Raw genomic sequence first — 18,570 nt, 5'->3', positions numbered from 1 at the left:
ACTCTGTAGGCATTATTGTCCGACTCGAAATGAACACCGTTACTGAGAGTTTCTGATATTATCATCATTCCGTGAGATGAAATTGTCCTGAGAGACTGAGCGCGAGCTCATGAAGCTCCGCCCCCTGTGCCGTCCAGCAGCAGCTCATTTGCATTTAAAGGGCACACACTAAAACAGCTCGTTTTTCTGAGCCCCAAAAAATGTCAATTTAAACATGCTGTAAAAAATGATCTGTTGGGTATTTTGAGCTGAAACTTCACATACACACTCTGGGGACATCAGAGACTTATTTTACATCTTGTGAAAAGGGGCATAATACGGGACCTTTAAATTCATCAAAAACATTAAATCAAAGTTGTAGGTAAAGGACGAGTAAGCAGTTAATAAGCAAATTGTGTTCTATGGAGATTTTCTTGTTATCTTTCATATTTTATGGTATGAGATATGGTAAAAAAAAAGTTAAAAAAGCAAGAGCAGAACAACCGGATTCAACACCAATGGGCTGAATTATATCTAGGTTTTTAACTTGGGCAGTGCAAACTTGTAAATCAACATTTTCTTCAATATAAAATTTCAAAATTAGGTTCTAATTTAATTTTCTCAATTTTAGCATTCATCATCTATATATTTTTTTAAAGCTTGTGAGGACAACTGTTTTCTTGCCACTATGCATGCTTAAACTCACATATCATAGTCATGTATGAGGAGCACAAACGCAAAAAGTCTTTGGGTAAGCATAGATTCAATGCCATCTGTTACACCTACCTCTGAACTACTTTGGTAATGAAGTCATCAGTGCAGATCAAAGCATCAGATAAACCCTTATAGAGCTTACAGGCTACCTGCATCGAATCAATCACCTCCATCACCACTGAGAGCAAAAACAGACTGAGTCAGACTTCAGAAGAGGCAACACTGATAACTTAAATGTAAATTGTGAGAAGTAAACATTTTTCCTTACCACATACAAGTGATTCATTTACAGGGTGTTGAAAGGACACACTAAAGCTTGAGTCTGTTAGTGGACACACTTCAAACTGCAGCAGTCCAGGAGTATCTGTTAAAAACATGAAATTATTTGGGTTGCACTTTATTTTACAGTACATGCACTTACAATATCCTTGACTAAGAAGGTACTGGGTAAAATAAGGTTAAGTTTAGGGTTAAGGTTACGTTTAGGGGTAGGTTCAGGGTTAGTACCTAGTTATTACCCAGCTATTGTAATTTCTATAATAAATAGATAGTATGTACATGGGGAACAGGACTGTAAAATAAAGAGGGTTACACTTTATTCTAAGCTGTGTCATTGTTACAGTGTAAATATATATTTAAGTACTGTATAATATTATTTAACAACATGTACTTACTATAAGGTTAGGGTAGGATTAGGATTTGGTTGAGGGTTAGTTGCATGTAATTATGCATAATTTACAGTTATTACTATGATAAGTACATATAACATATGTAACAAGGGCACTGTAAAATAAAGTTTTACCATAAAGTGCTACCATTATTTGCAAAACTCTGCATTTATGAGCAGAATATATAATTAACTTAGTATTACAATAGTTGATTTCAGATCTCATTTTAGCAGTGTTTAGAACAAACTCTCACCAAAGCAAATTAAAATGACAAATTTGGACTTTTAACATTAATTATATATTACTTTGTCCACCTCAATAAAAAAAATATTTTTACTAATCTACCAACTCCTACAGCCATAATTATTACAAAAACACACCACCCACCTTCCTTAATGTAGGTCTTTTTGACGCAGCTGCTAATAAGAGTGTTGTAAGCGGCCTGGTGTCTTATAATGTCGAGGAGAGCAGGCACCTGAGCAGGATGTCTGAAGGGAATCTTGGAAACCAAAGCTCCTTGAAGACACCTCCCATCCTGTACTGGGGCACCACCATTTAGGAAATAACAATGCTGCTGGCCTGGTAAAGACTAGTTGGATAGAAAGACAAACCATTTAAAGAATCAGATGAAAATCATAATAATTATATACTTTATACGTTATATACTTTAACTATACAGGGATATACTTTATATTACACAGGGATATACTTTTTTCCCTGTTATGTCCTGTCATAACAAGGACAGATGTTAAACAAACTGTTAAATGTGCTGATTTTTTATTCATATATTAGATGAATCATGTTCTGTTCAGAATATATGGTAGTTGACCGATTTCTGGACTAACTTATTTCCTAATCAAATTTGGCATAAAAGAATTTGTCTGACCTGGGGCCATATGTATAAAACGTCTCAAAAATGCTCTTAAGAATGGACTTAAGCTTTTGACTTAAGGCTGCGTGTCCACCAAAGCGTTTTTAACTGTGGGCATAAATATAGCTGCAAGCAGCGATGACGGGCCCGAGCCGGTGGCACTGCCACCCCGGTGCCTTCGGAGTAATTGTGCACGACGGCAATATGAAGTTAAGCCCGGTAAATGTTAAAGAACCATATCAAAGTTGTCTGAATACGCCACATTTACTGCATCATGCTGATATCCATGAGATCATTTAAAATGAGATGGATTTCATGTCATGGAATGTCATAGGTCACTTTGTTATCTTTAGCAGCTCAAAAATGATTTTGTCCATAAGTACAGTATTTATCTCAAGGTCTTTTTTATAGTTTTATTAATCTAATTATTAAACAAATTATTAAACTAATTATATAAAACTGTGTTGTCAATGCACTTCAAATATGTTAATCAAACTTATTAAAGAGACAAGGCCTAATACAGTTCCTGTCCTTAAATGCAGGCCAAAGCACACAGCAATGGAAGGGTTGAACTCTTGTCAGAGTGTAACTGACAACTGATTACATTTTTGGAAAGGACAAGACAGAGAATTTTACTTGCCCAAACCGATTAGAATAAAATAAAATAAAAAGATTTTATAACATTTATTGTAAGCTGCGATCGATAGTGCACTATAAATACATTACTGACGGTAACAATGTTGTGCTTTTGAGGCTCGCAGAATCTTGAGGAGAAACCTAAAGAAATGAGCGCAGCACTCACAAAAGAAACAAGTTACACATACTACATTGATTGAAATAAACTCAAATGTGTTTTTTTTAATGGTAGTATTATTTTATACAGAATAAATGATTTATAATTCAGAGAAGAATAAAATTAGTGTTAGTTAAAATTTTAAGGAAAACAAATATATTGATCTGAAATATAGCACATTATTTTTAAATTCATTCAGGTTCAAGTACCAAACATATACAATCTTAATTTAATTTAAAGCAAACAATAAATTTAAAAGATATGGGTTATATGCCATATATGCCGATAGTAGAACCTCGGATTCAGGAGGAACAATGTGGTTTTCGTCCCGGTCGTGGAACACTGGACCAGCTCTATACCCTCTCCAGGGTGCTGGAGGGTTCATGGGAGTTTGCCCAACCAATCCACATGTGCTTTGTGGATTTGGAGAAGGCATTCGACTGTGTCCCTCGCAGCATCTTGTGGAGGGTGCTCTGGGAGTATGGGGTTCGGGGCCCTTTGCTAAGGGCTATTCGGTCCCTGTACGACCGGAGCAGGAGCTTGGTTTGCATTGCTGGCAGTAAGTCAGACTTGTTCCCGGTGCATGTTGGACTCCGGCAGGGCTGCCCTTTGTCGCCGGTTCTGTTCATCATTTTTATGGACAGAATTTCTAGGCGCAGCCAGGGGCTGGAGGGTGTCAGGTTTGGGGACCACGCGATTCATCTCTGCTCTTTGCGGATGATGTTGTCGTGCTGGCCCCATCAGACCAGGACCTTCAGCGTGCACTGGGGCGGTTTGCAGCCGAGTGTGAAGCGGCTGGGATGAGAATCAGCACCTCCAAATCCGAGGCCATGGTTCTCAGTCGGAAAAGGGTGGCTTGCTCGCTTCAGGTTGGTGGAGAGTTCCTGCCTCAAGTGGAGGAGTTCAAGTATCTCGGGGTCTTGTTCACGAGTGAGGGAAGGATGGAACGGGAGATTGACAGATGGATCGGTCCAGCTTCTGCAGTAATGCGGTCGATGTACCGGTCTGTCGTGGTGAAGAAAGAGCTGAGCCGCAAGGCGAAGCTCTTGATTTACCGGTCAATCTACGCTCCTACTCTCACCTATGGTCATGAGCTGTGGGTCATGACCGAAAGGACAAGATCCCGGATAAAGGCGGCCAAAATGAGCTTTCTCCGCAGGGTGGCTGGGCGCTCCCTTAGAGACAAGGTGAGGAGCTCAGTCACTCGGAAGGAGCTCAGAGTAGAGCCGCTGCTCCTCCACATCGAGAGGGGCCAGCTGAGGTGGCTCGGGCATCTTTTCCGGATGCCTCCTGGACGCCTTCCCGGGAAGGTGTTCCAGGCATGTCCCACCGGGAGGAGGCCCCGGGGAAGACCTAGGACACGCTGGAGGGACTATGTCTCCCGGCTGGCCTGGGAACGCCTCGGTGTCCCCCCGGAAGAAGTGTCTAGGGAGAGGGAAGTCTGGGCATCCCTGCTTAGACTGCTGCCCCCGCGACCCGGCCCCGGATAAGCGGAAGATGGATGGATGGATGGATGGGTTATATGCATATTTTGTAAAAAAATAAATTTTAAATAAATAAATATACAAAAAGACTAGGCCTACGAGATTTCTTTATCCTTTAAATGGTAAATGGACTGCATTTATATAGCGCTTTCACAGACCTATGGTCACCAAAGCGCTGTACATATAGCCTCACATTCACCCATTCACTCACTCATTCATACACCGACGGCGGTGTCAGCCATGCAAGGTGCCATCCAGCTCGTCGGGAGCAGCTGGGGTTAGGTGTCTTGCTCATGGACACTTTGACACTTGGTCAGGTGGAACCGGGGATTGAACCACCAACCTTTCGGTTTGTAGACAACCTACATGAACCACTGCCGCCTTTAATGCAGGCCAAAGCACACAGCAATGAAAGGGTTAAACTCTTGTCACTGTAACAGACATCCAGCCACACACACACACACAGAGACAGAGAGAGAGAGAGAGTAAGACTGGTGGAGTGAGGGGGAGGGAAAGGACAGACAGAGGGAGACAGACCATTTTAAACAAAAAAATAATATCCTAACTGTGACAGAAAGTAGACTTTGATCATGTTTAGATACACATGCAAATGCAGTGTGGAATAATTGGAAATTTGTGCAGTTTAAAACATTGTTTAACTGCAAAAAAGATGTATCCAACCCCATTTATGGGGCGGCAGTGGCTCAGTGGTTCATGTAGGTTGTCTACAAACCGGAAGGAAAAGGGTGGTGGTTCAATCCCAGGTTCCACCTGACCAAGTGTCGATGTGTCCATGAGCAAGACACCTAACCCCCAGCTGCTCCCGATGAGCTGGATGGCGCCTTGCATGGCTGACACCGCCGTCGGTGTATGAATGAGTGAGTGAGTGAATGGGTGAATGTGAGGCTATATGTAAAGAGCTTTGGTGGCCATAAGTCTGTGAAAGCGCTATATAAATGCAGTCCATTTACCATTTATACATAGTATAAAACACTAGATGGCACAATAGACCTATTTCGAATAGACTCTTTCTGTTTACTTTTTGACATTACTTTAATCCCTCGCTACAGCAAAACCGTTTGAGATATTTAATATCCGTTCATAATTTAGCATCTTCAATGTAATTTCATCATGTTGAAAAAGTTTGGTGTGAATAAAATAAACCACTTAGGGAAGCATGTGATGCGTTAATGGCAGTGCAGCTTTGAAAAGACGCTCTCCACACCACTCGCATTTTTTCAGGTCTTTGAAGGAAAACCAAACGCTAAATTACGTGAAATCATAGTCTTCCAACACTATCTCCTGAGCTGATCTGGATGGCGCAATTTTGGCCGGAGTGAAACAAGCCTTGAGCGAACAAAAGACTGATTTAGACAGAATTGTCACTGTCAAATCAAATCTGCTATAGATGATGTGCTGACGCCTCAGATTCTAGATTTGAAACGTGAAATTGAAAATACCAATAAAGCAGTCACCACCGAAACCGGGAAGATCGAGCAAGTTGGAAAATCGGTATCTCTGTTCCAATCCAGATACGACACTATACAGGCGGCTGTTCGTAAAGACAGGGATCAGATCAGCGATCTGAAATCTAAATTTGATGACATCACAATAAAGATCGCTGACATAGAAGACCGCAGTAGAAGATCAAATGTACGGTTAGTCAGCCTCAGAGAAGGTGCTGAGGGAGATGACTGCATCGCCTTTTTAAAGGCGAACCTGCCCAAATGGATACCTTCCATCGCGAACAGAGAAATTAAAATCGAACGCGCACATCGCATCTACTCAGACAAGCAGTCTAAACCCCCACGCACGGTTATATTCAAACTGTTGGACTACACCGATAGACAAGCCATTCTCAATGGGGCGAGGGCCGCATACCCAGTCAAGTTCGGCAGCGAACCCCTTCATTTCTTTGTGGATTATAGCGCAGACACTACAAAGAAAAGGAAGGCTTTCACTGAGGTGCGGAAGATGGATACATTCTGAATTCAATCGTTTCTCCTCTCCTCTCCTCTATCATTTATTTAAAAAATTTCCCCACCACAGAATAGGTTATGGACATTATTGGTTACTGAGGTAGGTCCCCCATTATTTTATTTTCTAAATCTCTGAGCAGGTTGAGATTTTATATAGGAATTTATTTTGTGATTTATTTTTAAACAATTTGTATTACAATCTTGAATCCTTCCCTATTTCCTTAGTAGTGGTTGGGATCACACCGCAATTGTGCAGTCACGGCTCTTGTAAACTGTAGCCCTATGCTAGCCAGGGGATTCGTTATATCCTCGCGGCTTGCAAAGTCTATGTACATAGTTTCGTTTAATGTTCATCTGTGTTCTGTTCGCGGCAGCAACTAATTTTAACGTAAATTTTTTTCCAAATGGTTTTCGAGGCCTGGGCTTTTCTACACTTCACTTGTCATTTTACCTCCACACGATATGTCTGCTTTTAATATTCTAAGTTGGAATGTGAGGGGTTTAAACTCACCAATAAAGCGCACTCGTTGTTTGGAATTTTTGCGACGGAAAGATGTATCCATTGCGCTACTCCAAGAAACCCATTTAAAAGACGGAGATGTTCATCGCTTTCAAAATAAATATTATAAGATGTTGGCATGTTCATGTGCGCTTAACAAATCTAAAGGTGTCTTAATCCTGTATAAGAGATCACTAAGTTTATCTGTGGATTCAATGGGGAAAGATGATTGTGGGTGGTTCGTATATGCAGCCACTAGAATTAATCATACTAAAGTCCTTTTAACATCTATATATGCACCGAACGTATGTGACCACCAATTTATGGATAATATTTCTGGAACTTTGATTAATTTCAATGATTATCAGATTATTTTAGGCGCGGATTTCAATGCTTGTGTCCACCCTGAGTTAGACCGCTCCTCCACTTACTCTGTCACAACGCCCTCGTCAGTAGCTCTTAATAGCTTAATCGCAGAGCTTAATCTTGTAGACCCATGGCGTATTAAAAATGTTAATTCTAAAGTTTACACATTCTATTCTACCCGTCACAAGTCGTTTTCTAGGATCGATTATATTCTGGTTGATCCTTCTCTAGTCCAATACATCAGTACTATTGATATTTTGCCTATTTTGATTTCGGATCATTTACCGGTTATCTGTAATATCACTATAGGTGCTAAAGTCTCTAAAGTCAATAGATGGCACTTTAATACTACATTATTATACGACATCTCCTTCCTCATCAACTTAGACAAGAATTTATTTTTTTGGAAATTAATTCCCACTGCCATAATCCACAGACGTTGTGGGAAGTTACAAAATGCTTTTTAAGGGGTAATTGCATTTCATATTCTGCCAAAGTCAAGGCCTCTAGGAATAAACGGTTTGAGGAGCTAGAAAAAAAGATTAATGATCTAGATCGTCAACAGGCTTGTGCTTTTTCCGATAAGCTTAATCAGGAGCTATTTTTATTGAAAGCAGAATATACTTCTCTATCTATATCCAAAGCTGAGTTTATCATTCATAGAACAAAGCAAAAATACTATTTTAATGCAGATAGGCCTAGCAGATTGCTTGCACTGAAACTCAAAGAGTGTGAATCTAAAGCCAGCATTGATGTTATTAAAACTGACTCTGGTGAAATTACTACGGACCCAAAGGCTGTTAATGATGAGTTTAGATCATTCTACTCTACGTTGTATTCTTCTGAGGTCTGCCTTGGCAGAGGAGAATGTAGTGATTTTCTCAGTCACCTAAATCTTCCCACTTTACCAATATCTGCTCAAGAATTACTGGATGCTCCTCTAACACTGGAGGAACTCCACAATGCAGCTAAATTGTTGCAGAAAGGTAAATCTCCTGGCCCTGATGGAATTCCTCCGGAGTTCTATCTAGCTTTCTGGGATATTGTGGGCCACCTAATTCTGAAGTCCATGAATTATGCCATTGATCATGGTACACTTCATAGAGATCAAAATGTTGCCATCATTACCCTGTTGCTTAAAAAAGACAAAGATCCACTAAGTTGTTCTAGTTATTGTCCAATATCTCTGATATCAGCCAACGTCAAGATCCTAGCCAAGGCATTGGTTTTAAGATTGGAACCATATATTGACAATCTGATTCATTATGACCAGACTGACTTCTTGAAGGGCCGTTTAGCATCGGATAACATGTGCCGACTATTACACATTATTGATTACGCTCAGACCACTAATGCTACTTCTGCCATTTTTTCTTTGGACGCTCTCAAACATTTGATAGGCTTGAATGGGATTATCTGTGGGCTGTTCTGGAGCATTTTGGATTTGGCTGTCAATGTCAATGCAAGCTAGAATTAGCACGGTTAAAATGAACATTTTATCCAGAGTTAACTTTTTATTTTTCATGCTCCCGTGTTTTCCTCCCCCAAAATTTTTCAAAGAAATTAATTCATTAATCTCTAAATTCATCTGGGGTGGTAAGCGTCCTAGAGTCAGCCTTTCAGTATTACAGCGTGCAAAACTGCATGGCGGTCTTGCACTTCCTAATTTAATGCTTTACTACTTTGCTTTCCAAATTAGGGCCATGCGTGTCTGGGTGGACACTCACTCCAAAGTACCCTGGAGAAGCATTGAGTCTGACCGTGTTTTTCCCCATATACTTCAAGATCTGCCTTTTACTGGTGTAGGCTCAAGAAGTTTACATCAGAAGTTCGGAAATATTATTTCAGTTACTTTAAAAGCTTGGTTCAATGCAGAAAAGATTACAGGTCACGTTAAAAAAATCTCACGTCAGTCTCCTCTCTGGAACAATGCCCGCCTATTATCTGGTAATCAACCTTTCATTTACCCTTCCTGGTCCTTAAAAGGTGTTCACATTTGGTGATATATTCAATGGCAGTGGATTGCACGCATTCCAAGATATTCAAGCAGATTATTCTTTGCCAGGTACCTCCTTTTTTATGTACTTGAAGTTGAGGTCTGCAATGAAAGCATACGGGGTACCTTGGAATTCTAGCCTAGATGATCACCCATTGCTAAAGTGGTTCAAAAATACTGGGAAAATTCAGGGCACAGTCTCCTTGATTTATAAACAACTACTTGAATGTTCATATAAGACCCTGAAGGTATTAGCTGTGTGAGAGAGAGAACTCTCATGGTTGGGCTATAGTCCTGACTGGAATACAGTTTGGTCAAATCTCTGTCTTACCTCCAAAAACCCCTCGCACATTCTTATTCATTTCAAAACTGTACACAAAATGTATTGTACCCCATACAAGCGATACTTGATGAAACTCTCATAAATCCTAATTGCAGTCTGTGTAACAATAACTCTAAAGGTACTTTTTTGCATATGTTTTGGGACTGTTCAGTTATATCCAATTTTTGGAAACATGTAGTTCAAGTACTAAAACACATCACAAAGTTGCAGTTTGACCTCGACCCTTGTCTTATGTTGTTGAATGATGATTCTTCATACAACTTTACGTTATGTCTGGTTTCACTGCTGCTAAAAAAACAATTATACAGCAATGGTTCACTCCTGACATGGATCTTAGAAGATTCTGGCTGCTGTCTTTTCATTATATTGCTTGTTTAGAACGCAGCACTGCAAGGATTAAAGGGGCTAGAATACAAACGGTCACTTATTGGAGTAGTACAGCCCAAGCTCTCAAAGAATTGTTTTAAATTGATGATGCAGTATTCTGTGCTGTAATTGGCTGCCGGGGTTTATTTGTATGTTCCCTTTAAGTTACCCTTCCTTGTGTCCTTTGTGTGTTTTGTGTCTTTTTCTTTTATTGGTATTCATGCTGTCATCCAACATTTGTAATGTTATTATTTCAAATAAAAAAACAATCACAAAAAAAAAAACCTCAAGAGTCTGAAATATATAAAATAAAAAAAATCCACATTCAAACCAAAATATATGACTTCCTGTTGGTCGGAGCTAATGACTATAAATTAGAAAGTTGGCTCGATGAGGACAATATACGTACTGAGTTTTGTGACTTTAGGTAAAACTAACCCCCCACTCAGTGGCACTACTGAGCCCCTCCACCACACCCATTTCTGAAACTTTGCACACGTTTACTATCTGACATGTTTTATGTGCATGTTGAGTTTCATGCAATTTGAAGCATGTTAAGAGCCTCAAAAGTATACAAAAAGAATATTGAAGTTTATTGTGTTGCCATGGCAACAGTATTTCAGATATCAATAAACCTTTCACAGGTCTACATCTGCCGTGTGTTTACATTATAAAGATACAGTTGGTGCTTTAGATGGCACAATATACCTATTCTTAATAGACACTTTCTATTTACTTTTTGACAATTTTAATACCTCGCCATAGCAAAACCATTTGAGATATTCAATATCCGTTCACAATGTAGCATCTTTAATGCATTTTCATCATGTTGAAAAAGTTTGGTGGGAATTAAATAAACCACTTATGAGTGGGTAAAAATTCAGAGGCTGATTTAGCAAAAAATCCCCATTCAGACCAAAATATTTGATTTCCTGTTGGTCAGAGCTAATGACTGTAAATTAGAAAGTTGTCTGGCTCGATGAGAACAATATACTTACCGAGTTTTGTGACTGTAGGTAAAACTAACTTTGTCAAAAGGTGGTGCTACTGAGCTGTCTTTTGCAGCTCAAAAATTATTTTGTAAGTCCACAAGTACAGTATTTATCTATCTCAAGGTCTTTTTGTATTTTTATAAATTTAATTAATAAACTAATTATATACAATTATTGTCAATGCACTACAAATAAACTGGTTCTATGCCTTTACTTTATTAAAAAAAACGTATTTAAAAAAATACAAGGCTTAAGACATTTATTTTACACACTATCCTTAATGCAGGCCAAAGCACACAACAATGAAAAGGTTAAACTAAACTATCACCCAACAGACACCCCACCTCCACACACACACACACACAGCAAAAAATGCTCCAAAAAATCCACACTCAACATATCTGACTTCATGTTGGTCGGAACTAATGACTGTAAATTAGAAAGTTGAGAACAATATAAGTACAGAGTTTTGTTACTGTAGATAAAGCTACCCCCCCCCCCCCCCACACACACACACACACACACACACTTTTGTCAAAAGGTGCCGCTACTGAGCTCCTCCTCCATGCCCGTTTCTGAAACTTTGCACGTCTACTGGCTAAGAAATGTGGTGTGAGTTGAGTTTCATGCAATTTCAAGCATGCTAAGAGTCTCAAAAACACCCAAAAGGAATATTAAAGTTTGATGCGTTGCCATGGCAACAGTATCTAAGATATCATTAATTCTTTCACAGGTCTACATCTGCCGTGTGTTTAGATCAGTGGTTCTCAACTCCAGTCCTCGGGACCCGCTGCTCTGCACATTTTGTATGTCTCTCTTATCTGACACACTCAAATCAGTTCATGGAGTCTCTCCTGACGAGCTGATGATCTTATTCAGGTGTGTTAAATAAGGGAGACATACAAAATGTGCAGAGCAGTGGGTCCCGAGGACTGGAGTTGAGAACCACTGGTTTAGATTATAGTAATGAAGTTGGAAGGAAATCGGGTAAAAATAAGAGGGTGATTTCAAAGCTTTTCTCGCCATAAATTTGTTTCCTCGACAAACCGATATCAAAAATCTGTCCGCAATTTATCCTCAATGTCTTGACTTCATGCACACCGAGTTTGGTGGCAATCGGATTAATTCCCAAGGAGGAGTATTAGTATATTCAAATTCCAGAGCATGCGTTTCCAAACAACCCTAAATAGCTGACTTCCTATTGGGCTGGCAAAAAATGTAAGAGTACGAAAGTTGTTTGGCCTGATGAGATCTATATGTGTACCAAGTTTCATATTATCACATGCAAGCGTGTTTGATATATGGACCAAGTTTTCTGACCCCTTTCAAGGGGGTGCTGTTGAGCCCCCCTGCCATGCCCGGGTACCAGGTTCAGGGTTCTGACCTGTGTGCAAAGTTTTAAGAGTTTTCGAGCACGTTAACCCCCTGAGGTCGGCTATCGAGCCGGCGCGATAGGCTCGTTTTTTTCCCTATCAGTGAAAAAAATTTTTTTTTTTTAAATATTACTTTTTATCTTATATGCTTGTGTTATACATCAATCGATCCTGTTAAGTGTGTATTATTTTTGTGTATACTCACAATAAAAACAAAGTGTTGTGCTTTTCGCCAAATAAAGAAAAATAAACATGATGCGAGTTCTGCCTCCTCTCTGTCATTCTGAAACGCGTCCGAAAATGATCTGTAACTCAGCGAATACTTCTCACACAGACACGTGAGATATGTCTTTATGAAGCTGGCATTCTCTTCTTTTAAGTGAAGTAATTAATATAAAAAACAAATGTTTTAAACTCATGTAATCCGTTTGAAAGCAAGGAGAGGTGCGTTTTTTTCCTTCTCCCTCATTATCTCCTAATGAGCTGAGGCCGCCCCGCCCCCGGCGGCTATTCACATGTAAATAGTTTAGGTAATCTCTGCTTCGCACACGCGTGCGAATGCCTTGATCAATGCCTTGAAAACACGAAGTTTCATCAGATCAGATTCACTGATAATTCATCGTGTTTAGAGAGGATGGCTCGTTTCTCCGGCAAAGACGCCCTTCAGATGATTCTGGACAGCGAGGAAGAATTCACCTTTTCCTCAGAGGAAGATTGTAATTCAGACGAAGAACGGCAGCATTTTCAAGAGCGAATTGATCCCGCAGAGGATACAAGTTCAGAGTAAGTCGTTTACTGTTATATAATTCCTTTTCTGATAATATAGAACTTTATATATATTTAATTTCTGAATTTTCAGACTATATTTTCCCTAGTTTTGGCTAGCTTTTGACAACTTACAGGAACGATTGCCTTACAATATCCCTAACATCCGTGGAACTTATATGCTCAAGTGTAAACTTTTTTTTAAATGTGATATTGCTCTTTAAACATATTTGTATATTAAATATATTTCACTCAGTTTTGATTAGCTTATGACACTGATTCATGCTAAAATACTGCATTATGCATAATGTAGATTGTTTGCGAATATCTGCTTATAGGTTATAGCCTATGTGGTTTAGTGCAACTATATTTCAGCCTCCGGTAAAATATGTGATACTGTCTAAATACATTATATTTTTATATAAATGTTCTGGTTTTGGTTGGCCTATGACAGTATTTATCATGCTGCAGATGTTTTTGAATACAGACTGTGTAAATTTTTTAGTGATGTGTCGTTCGCGAACGATCCGTTTATTGCGTGCTTCACTAAATGCGTGCGGTCTATATGGCCCATCAATGGTCCATAACCATCAATTGCTCATCAGTTTACTTTGAATAATGTATGCTAACAGTTTTAATTTTATTTTATTTTTTTAGGAATGTGTCTGCTTCAAGCTCTCCTTCTCCAGCACCTCGCAGAGGGGCACGCAGGTGTCGTTCAGTTCTCAGTGCGATCGAGAATCATACTGAGTAAGTACATATACGTAATATTTTACAGATGAAATGTAGCCTAATTGTGTTTACATCATAATAATATAAAAGTAGCCTATACCTATTCTTGTGTGAAATGACAAAAACCGTTGTCTTTTTTTTTATCCATGGCCATTAGTGATTGATAATGATAATACAAGTTCTTTTATTGTGTTATCAGCATGCTCATGTGTTTTTTTGTTTTTTTTTTTGTTTTTACAGATGTGACAATGAACATGTCCAAGCACCTGTCCCGAAGAGAGCCAAGTCTAACCAGCATGCAAGCAACAGGCAGTCCACTCTGGCATGGAAAACAGAGACTGATGTTGACATGGTTCCGCAGACTGTGCAATTCTGTCCTGCACGGGAAATTGGACCACAACTGAGCCCTGTAGACTCACATTCGCCTATGAGTCTATTCAAACATTTTTTTTCAGAAAGTGCTGTGTCAACTCTGTGCCACAACACAAATGCTCAAGCTGCCAAGGCAACTGCATTTAATTTAATTTAATTTATTTTGCTCACATTTGATTTGCTTAGAGCAAATTTAGAACATTTAGTTCCTCCACATAGAGGAATTACAATAAAACAGATTGAAAAACAAAACCTTTGAATCTTTGTTCAGGCACCTGATGGCCCATTAGACACTGGAAGAGTGTATGTCACACCCCTGGTCTGAATCTCATTAATATTAATGGGCCATTACCCCTCCCATGCATAAACCTCTTCTGACAAAAAAACTGTTTTAGAAAGTTCAAATCAATGTACTGTTTTATGAGAACGATAAGTCTGGATAATTTTCACATCATTTTGAAGCCAGAACTCAAAGCTACACAATTCATTGGTCAAAAGTCTTATTTACACATATTTAGTATGTGTTTTGTGGTCTTATTTCTGCAACTTTCATTTTTATTTTTTCCAATAACCACGCATAAACATTATTCTCTCAAAAATACAAACATATACATGCATGTTGATCAGATATTTTGGTAGCCCTGTTTGTGCTATATAGAGTGAATTTACACCTTTGCCATTAATATGTTTATAAATAACTCGAAAAAGCACAAATGTCAGAGCATGTCAGAACACCTCCAGGGCCCGGAAAACAGCTCAGACTCCAGAGGGTTAAGGGCCCCAAAAGTGCCTGAAAATTCGTAAAAAAAAATAATTATAATAATAATCCTGAAGAAAACAATAGGGCCTTCGCCCTTTCAGGACTTGGGCCCTAATTATAATAATCCTTAGGAAAAATATAGGGCCTTCGCCCTTTCAGGGCTTGGGCCCTAATAATAAACTGAGCAATTCCAATAGGGTCCTCACACTATCGGTGCTCGGGTCCTAATAAACGGAGCAATTCCAATAGGGTCCTCACACTAGAGCCCTGCGCGGGACTGGTTTCTTCATCCCGCTCCCGCCCGCGCCCGCCGAATTTCTGACCATTACCGCCCGCTCCCGCAACGTATGTGTTACACTCCCGCCCGCTCCCGCAATATGTATGTCCACTCCCGCCCGCACCCGCAAAACTCTGAGAATTTATTCCCGCACAATAATAGAGATGCACTGATTTTGTGTCTTCTCCCGTCCCGCAGGAAAAAACATGTATTTGTATTGCTATTATTGAAGAGATTCATGGGGTTTGTTTCGTTTCCCTGGCCAGCATGTATTCTGGACACATACAACACAGGACAATGGAGGAAATCGAGTGTATGCTGTTTTTGGATGGTTTTGTTTTTGTTTTTGCTGTTTTTATTCAGGATACTCCGTCTGGCGCGTGCAATGATGACGCAGTGAATAGTGATGATTCTCGCTGATCAGCAGTCTGCCGTATTTTCACGTCACATTTTAGTATCGCCTCAGCTCGTTTAGAACCTCGCCGGAGGTGGTACGAAAAAAAAGTACCTGGAAGCAGATACAGTTACAACTTTTACACAGTGGAAAACCAAACAAAGGCGAGGCGAGTCGAGTCGATCCGAGCCGAGGCGAGCTGGTACTGTGTAGTGGAAAAGTGTCATTATTGACATCTCCATCATGTCGCTAGGCTACCTCCCGATTCCGCAGTGTTTTTTTTAGCCGCCCATTCCTGCCCGCAGCAAAGTTCAAACCGCCCGCTCCCGCGAGATTTGCGTTGGGTCCCGCGGGACCCGGCGGGACTCAATCCCAATGCAGCCCTCTACCTCACACCATCGGTGCTCAGGCCCTAATGAACTGAAATATCCAAAAGTGATGTTAGGTCTCAGGGCTCGCAAAATTTCAAAATCGCTGGTAGCCCTTCGGGCAGGCACTCTCCAGATTTTTGTAGCCCGAAATGAATTTTACTAGCCCATATAAAAAGACTACATTTTTAATGTAGAATATTGGTTAGGAGTCAACACAATGAATCAAAAACTTTTTCAAAACACAAATATCAACAAATATGCATCTGGTTCTAACTGAACTGAAATTTGTGTGACCAGTATGGAACATGAATCAGTCTGTGTCGGTGGCTCAGCCCCCAATGAGGGTATGAAAAAAAAAAAAAAAAAATAAGTAACTCTTTAGTTTAGGGTTTAATGCTCACTATTAACTTGTTTCATTAACATGCAGATGGCAGGGTTTTTTCATCACTGAGGTCCCGAATGTGAGATATGCTAGTTAGGGGGGTTCGGGGGCACCCCTGAGAAAATTTTGATTTCTCTGATCTACATATGTGCATTTTAAGATGTTTTGAAGGCCAAAAAAATTGGATAACAATAGCTTTAAAACCATGTAAGTGGGCAGCTGATTATTTTTCTCTCCTCATCAGCATCACACTCCTATTCTCTTTGTTTTCCTCTTGCTCTGTCTCTTCCCCTCCTAAAGCTGAGCTTTGACCGATAGAGGCTTTTCATTTTTGTCTGTCAGTGAAAAAAGTAAACAAAGGGTCAACTGATAGGTTGATTTATGAATCATGTTCTCAGATGCATTAATTTACTGAAAACTACTAGGAAAGCTAAGTAGTCTAAGTTTATTGAATTCATTCACAATATGTACACATTCATTATTGATCTTATTCCTAATACAGGGCCGTAGACAGGGCTTTATAATCAAAGAGGTCATACATTTAAGGTTATTAGGGGGTTTCAATTTTTTATTTCTCAGATATGTCCATTTCAAGAAGTTTGAAGGCCAAAAAAGGATCAGAAATAGCTTTAAAACCATGTCAGCAGGCAGTAGATGATACCTGCTCTCACTTCTTATCCATCACTCTTTCTTTTTCTCTCAGTCTCCTCATTTTGCCATCTCTTCTCCCTACCTAAAGCTGAACTTTTTTAATTTACTGAAGGCTACAAATTGTATATTAATTCTCAACATGTACACATTCATTATTAATCTTGTGCCTATGATGAAAACGGCTTTGTTAATGCTAATGTCCCCTCACAATGACAGTAAACTAATTATTAGTCACATTACATAGGCCTATTTTCAGTTCCAAATGGTGAAATTCGACAAAAGTATATTCATTTGCCTGATTATTTTTGTCATTTGTTTCACATTTATGACCTAAAAAAGCTGTCAAATATGAAATGTTTAGTTTAGCTAACGTTACTTACATCTTATCTCGCACTTGACCGTAAACTGAAGCGTCGAGTCGCTCTGCTCAAATTCGCGCTCTGCAGCTTCTTGTGAACATAAAGCCCGCCTACTTTGATTTGATTGGTCATCTCAATATTCTGACATTGACGAGCACCGCAGACCAATGAGACTCAGATGAACACACACACCTGTCCTCTCTGTTTCTGACGTGCTCGGCAGCTCTGCTGATTGAAGATGAAGAACGCGCTGAATCTGATTATAACAAGACTGAAGCGAACACTATTTCAGATAGCCCGTCCGGCAGGCTGGTTATGCATTTTGGTAGCCCGACTGGAAAACACAATAGCCCCGGGACGTCGGGCAGGCGATTTTGCGAGCCCTGGGTCTAGCGAAATATACATCTTCACCCTTTATCCAAATATTAATAAAAATTTGTAGAAGATTTTAGAATCATATTGCGTACTTGTGCTTGGAGTCAATTGTTTTATTTGTGATAACGCAATGAAACATGCCAGATTATACTGTCATAATTTCTGTCCAGACTGTCATACAAAGGAATTATGAACACATGCAAAAACAAGAGAGAACCAACAGAATATTAACTCTTTCCGCACCATTGACGAAATTTTCCATTATTTATGAGAAAACGCTTCCATTGACGGAAATTTTCAGCTTTCCGTGTTTTCACCATTACAAGGTAGGGAGCACTGTTACAGATCTTCTGGAAGAGTACTGAATCTCCTGATCAAAACAGATGAAAAAGAAACAGAAACAAATGATAGCATATGTAAAATAATGTGATCATCAACATTAAACAGCATATAAAGGAAAACTGGCTAAGGTTACTGAATGAAATGTTGACTGTTCTTTCTTTTGATATATTGCATGTTTAGATATTCATATAACAAAATATTTTTGAAAATTATCAAAAAAGCTGGCCCTGGCTGGCAACTTTATCAAAAACAATGGCGCGGAAAGAGGTAATAACCAGTGGTGTAGTCTACATGATACACAGGTGTACACCGTATACCCACTAGGAAAGGTCAAGAATTTCAGTATACTCAAAGTGTGAGGATACGT

The 18,570-nt window shown here is 39.5% G+C and overlaps 1 protein-coding gene across 2 annotated transcripts in view; it reads right to left on the bottom strand.

The window, feature by feature from the left end:
- The window catches only part of med1 (mediator complex subunit 1), a 272,844-nt gene that overhangs the window by 38,896 nt on the left and 215,378 nt on the right, over positions 1-18,570 (bottom strand). For both annotated transcript variants that reach the window (XM_079852042.1, XM_079852041.1), the window contains exons 13-15: positions 1,749-1,950; positions 962-1,057; positions 766-871 (exon numbers count right to left, since the gene is read on the bottom strand). In XM_079852042.1, the coding sequence (XP_079708168.1) occupies positions 766-871; positions 962-1,057; positions 1,749-1,950 (404 nt within the window). The remainder of the gene's footprint in view (positions 1-765; positions 872-961; positions 1,058-1,748; positions 1,951-18,570) is intronic.

Source organism: Squalius cephalus, assembly GCF_949319135.1.
Source record: "Squalius cephalus genome assembly, chromosome: 19".
Lineage (NCBI taxonomy): Eukaryota > Metazoa > Chordata > Actinopteri > Cypriniformes > Leuciscidae > Squalius > Squalius cephalus.
The sequence above is the reverse complement of the archived record's forward strand: the minus strand, read 5'-3'. Positions and strand labels throughout refer to the sequence as shown.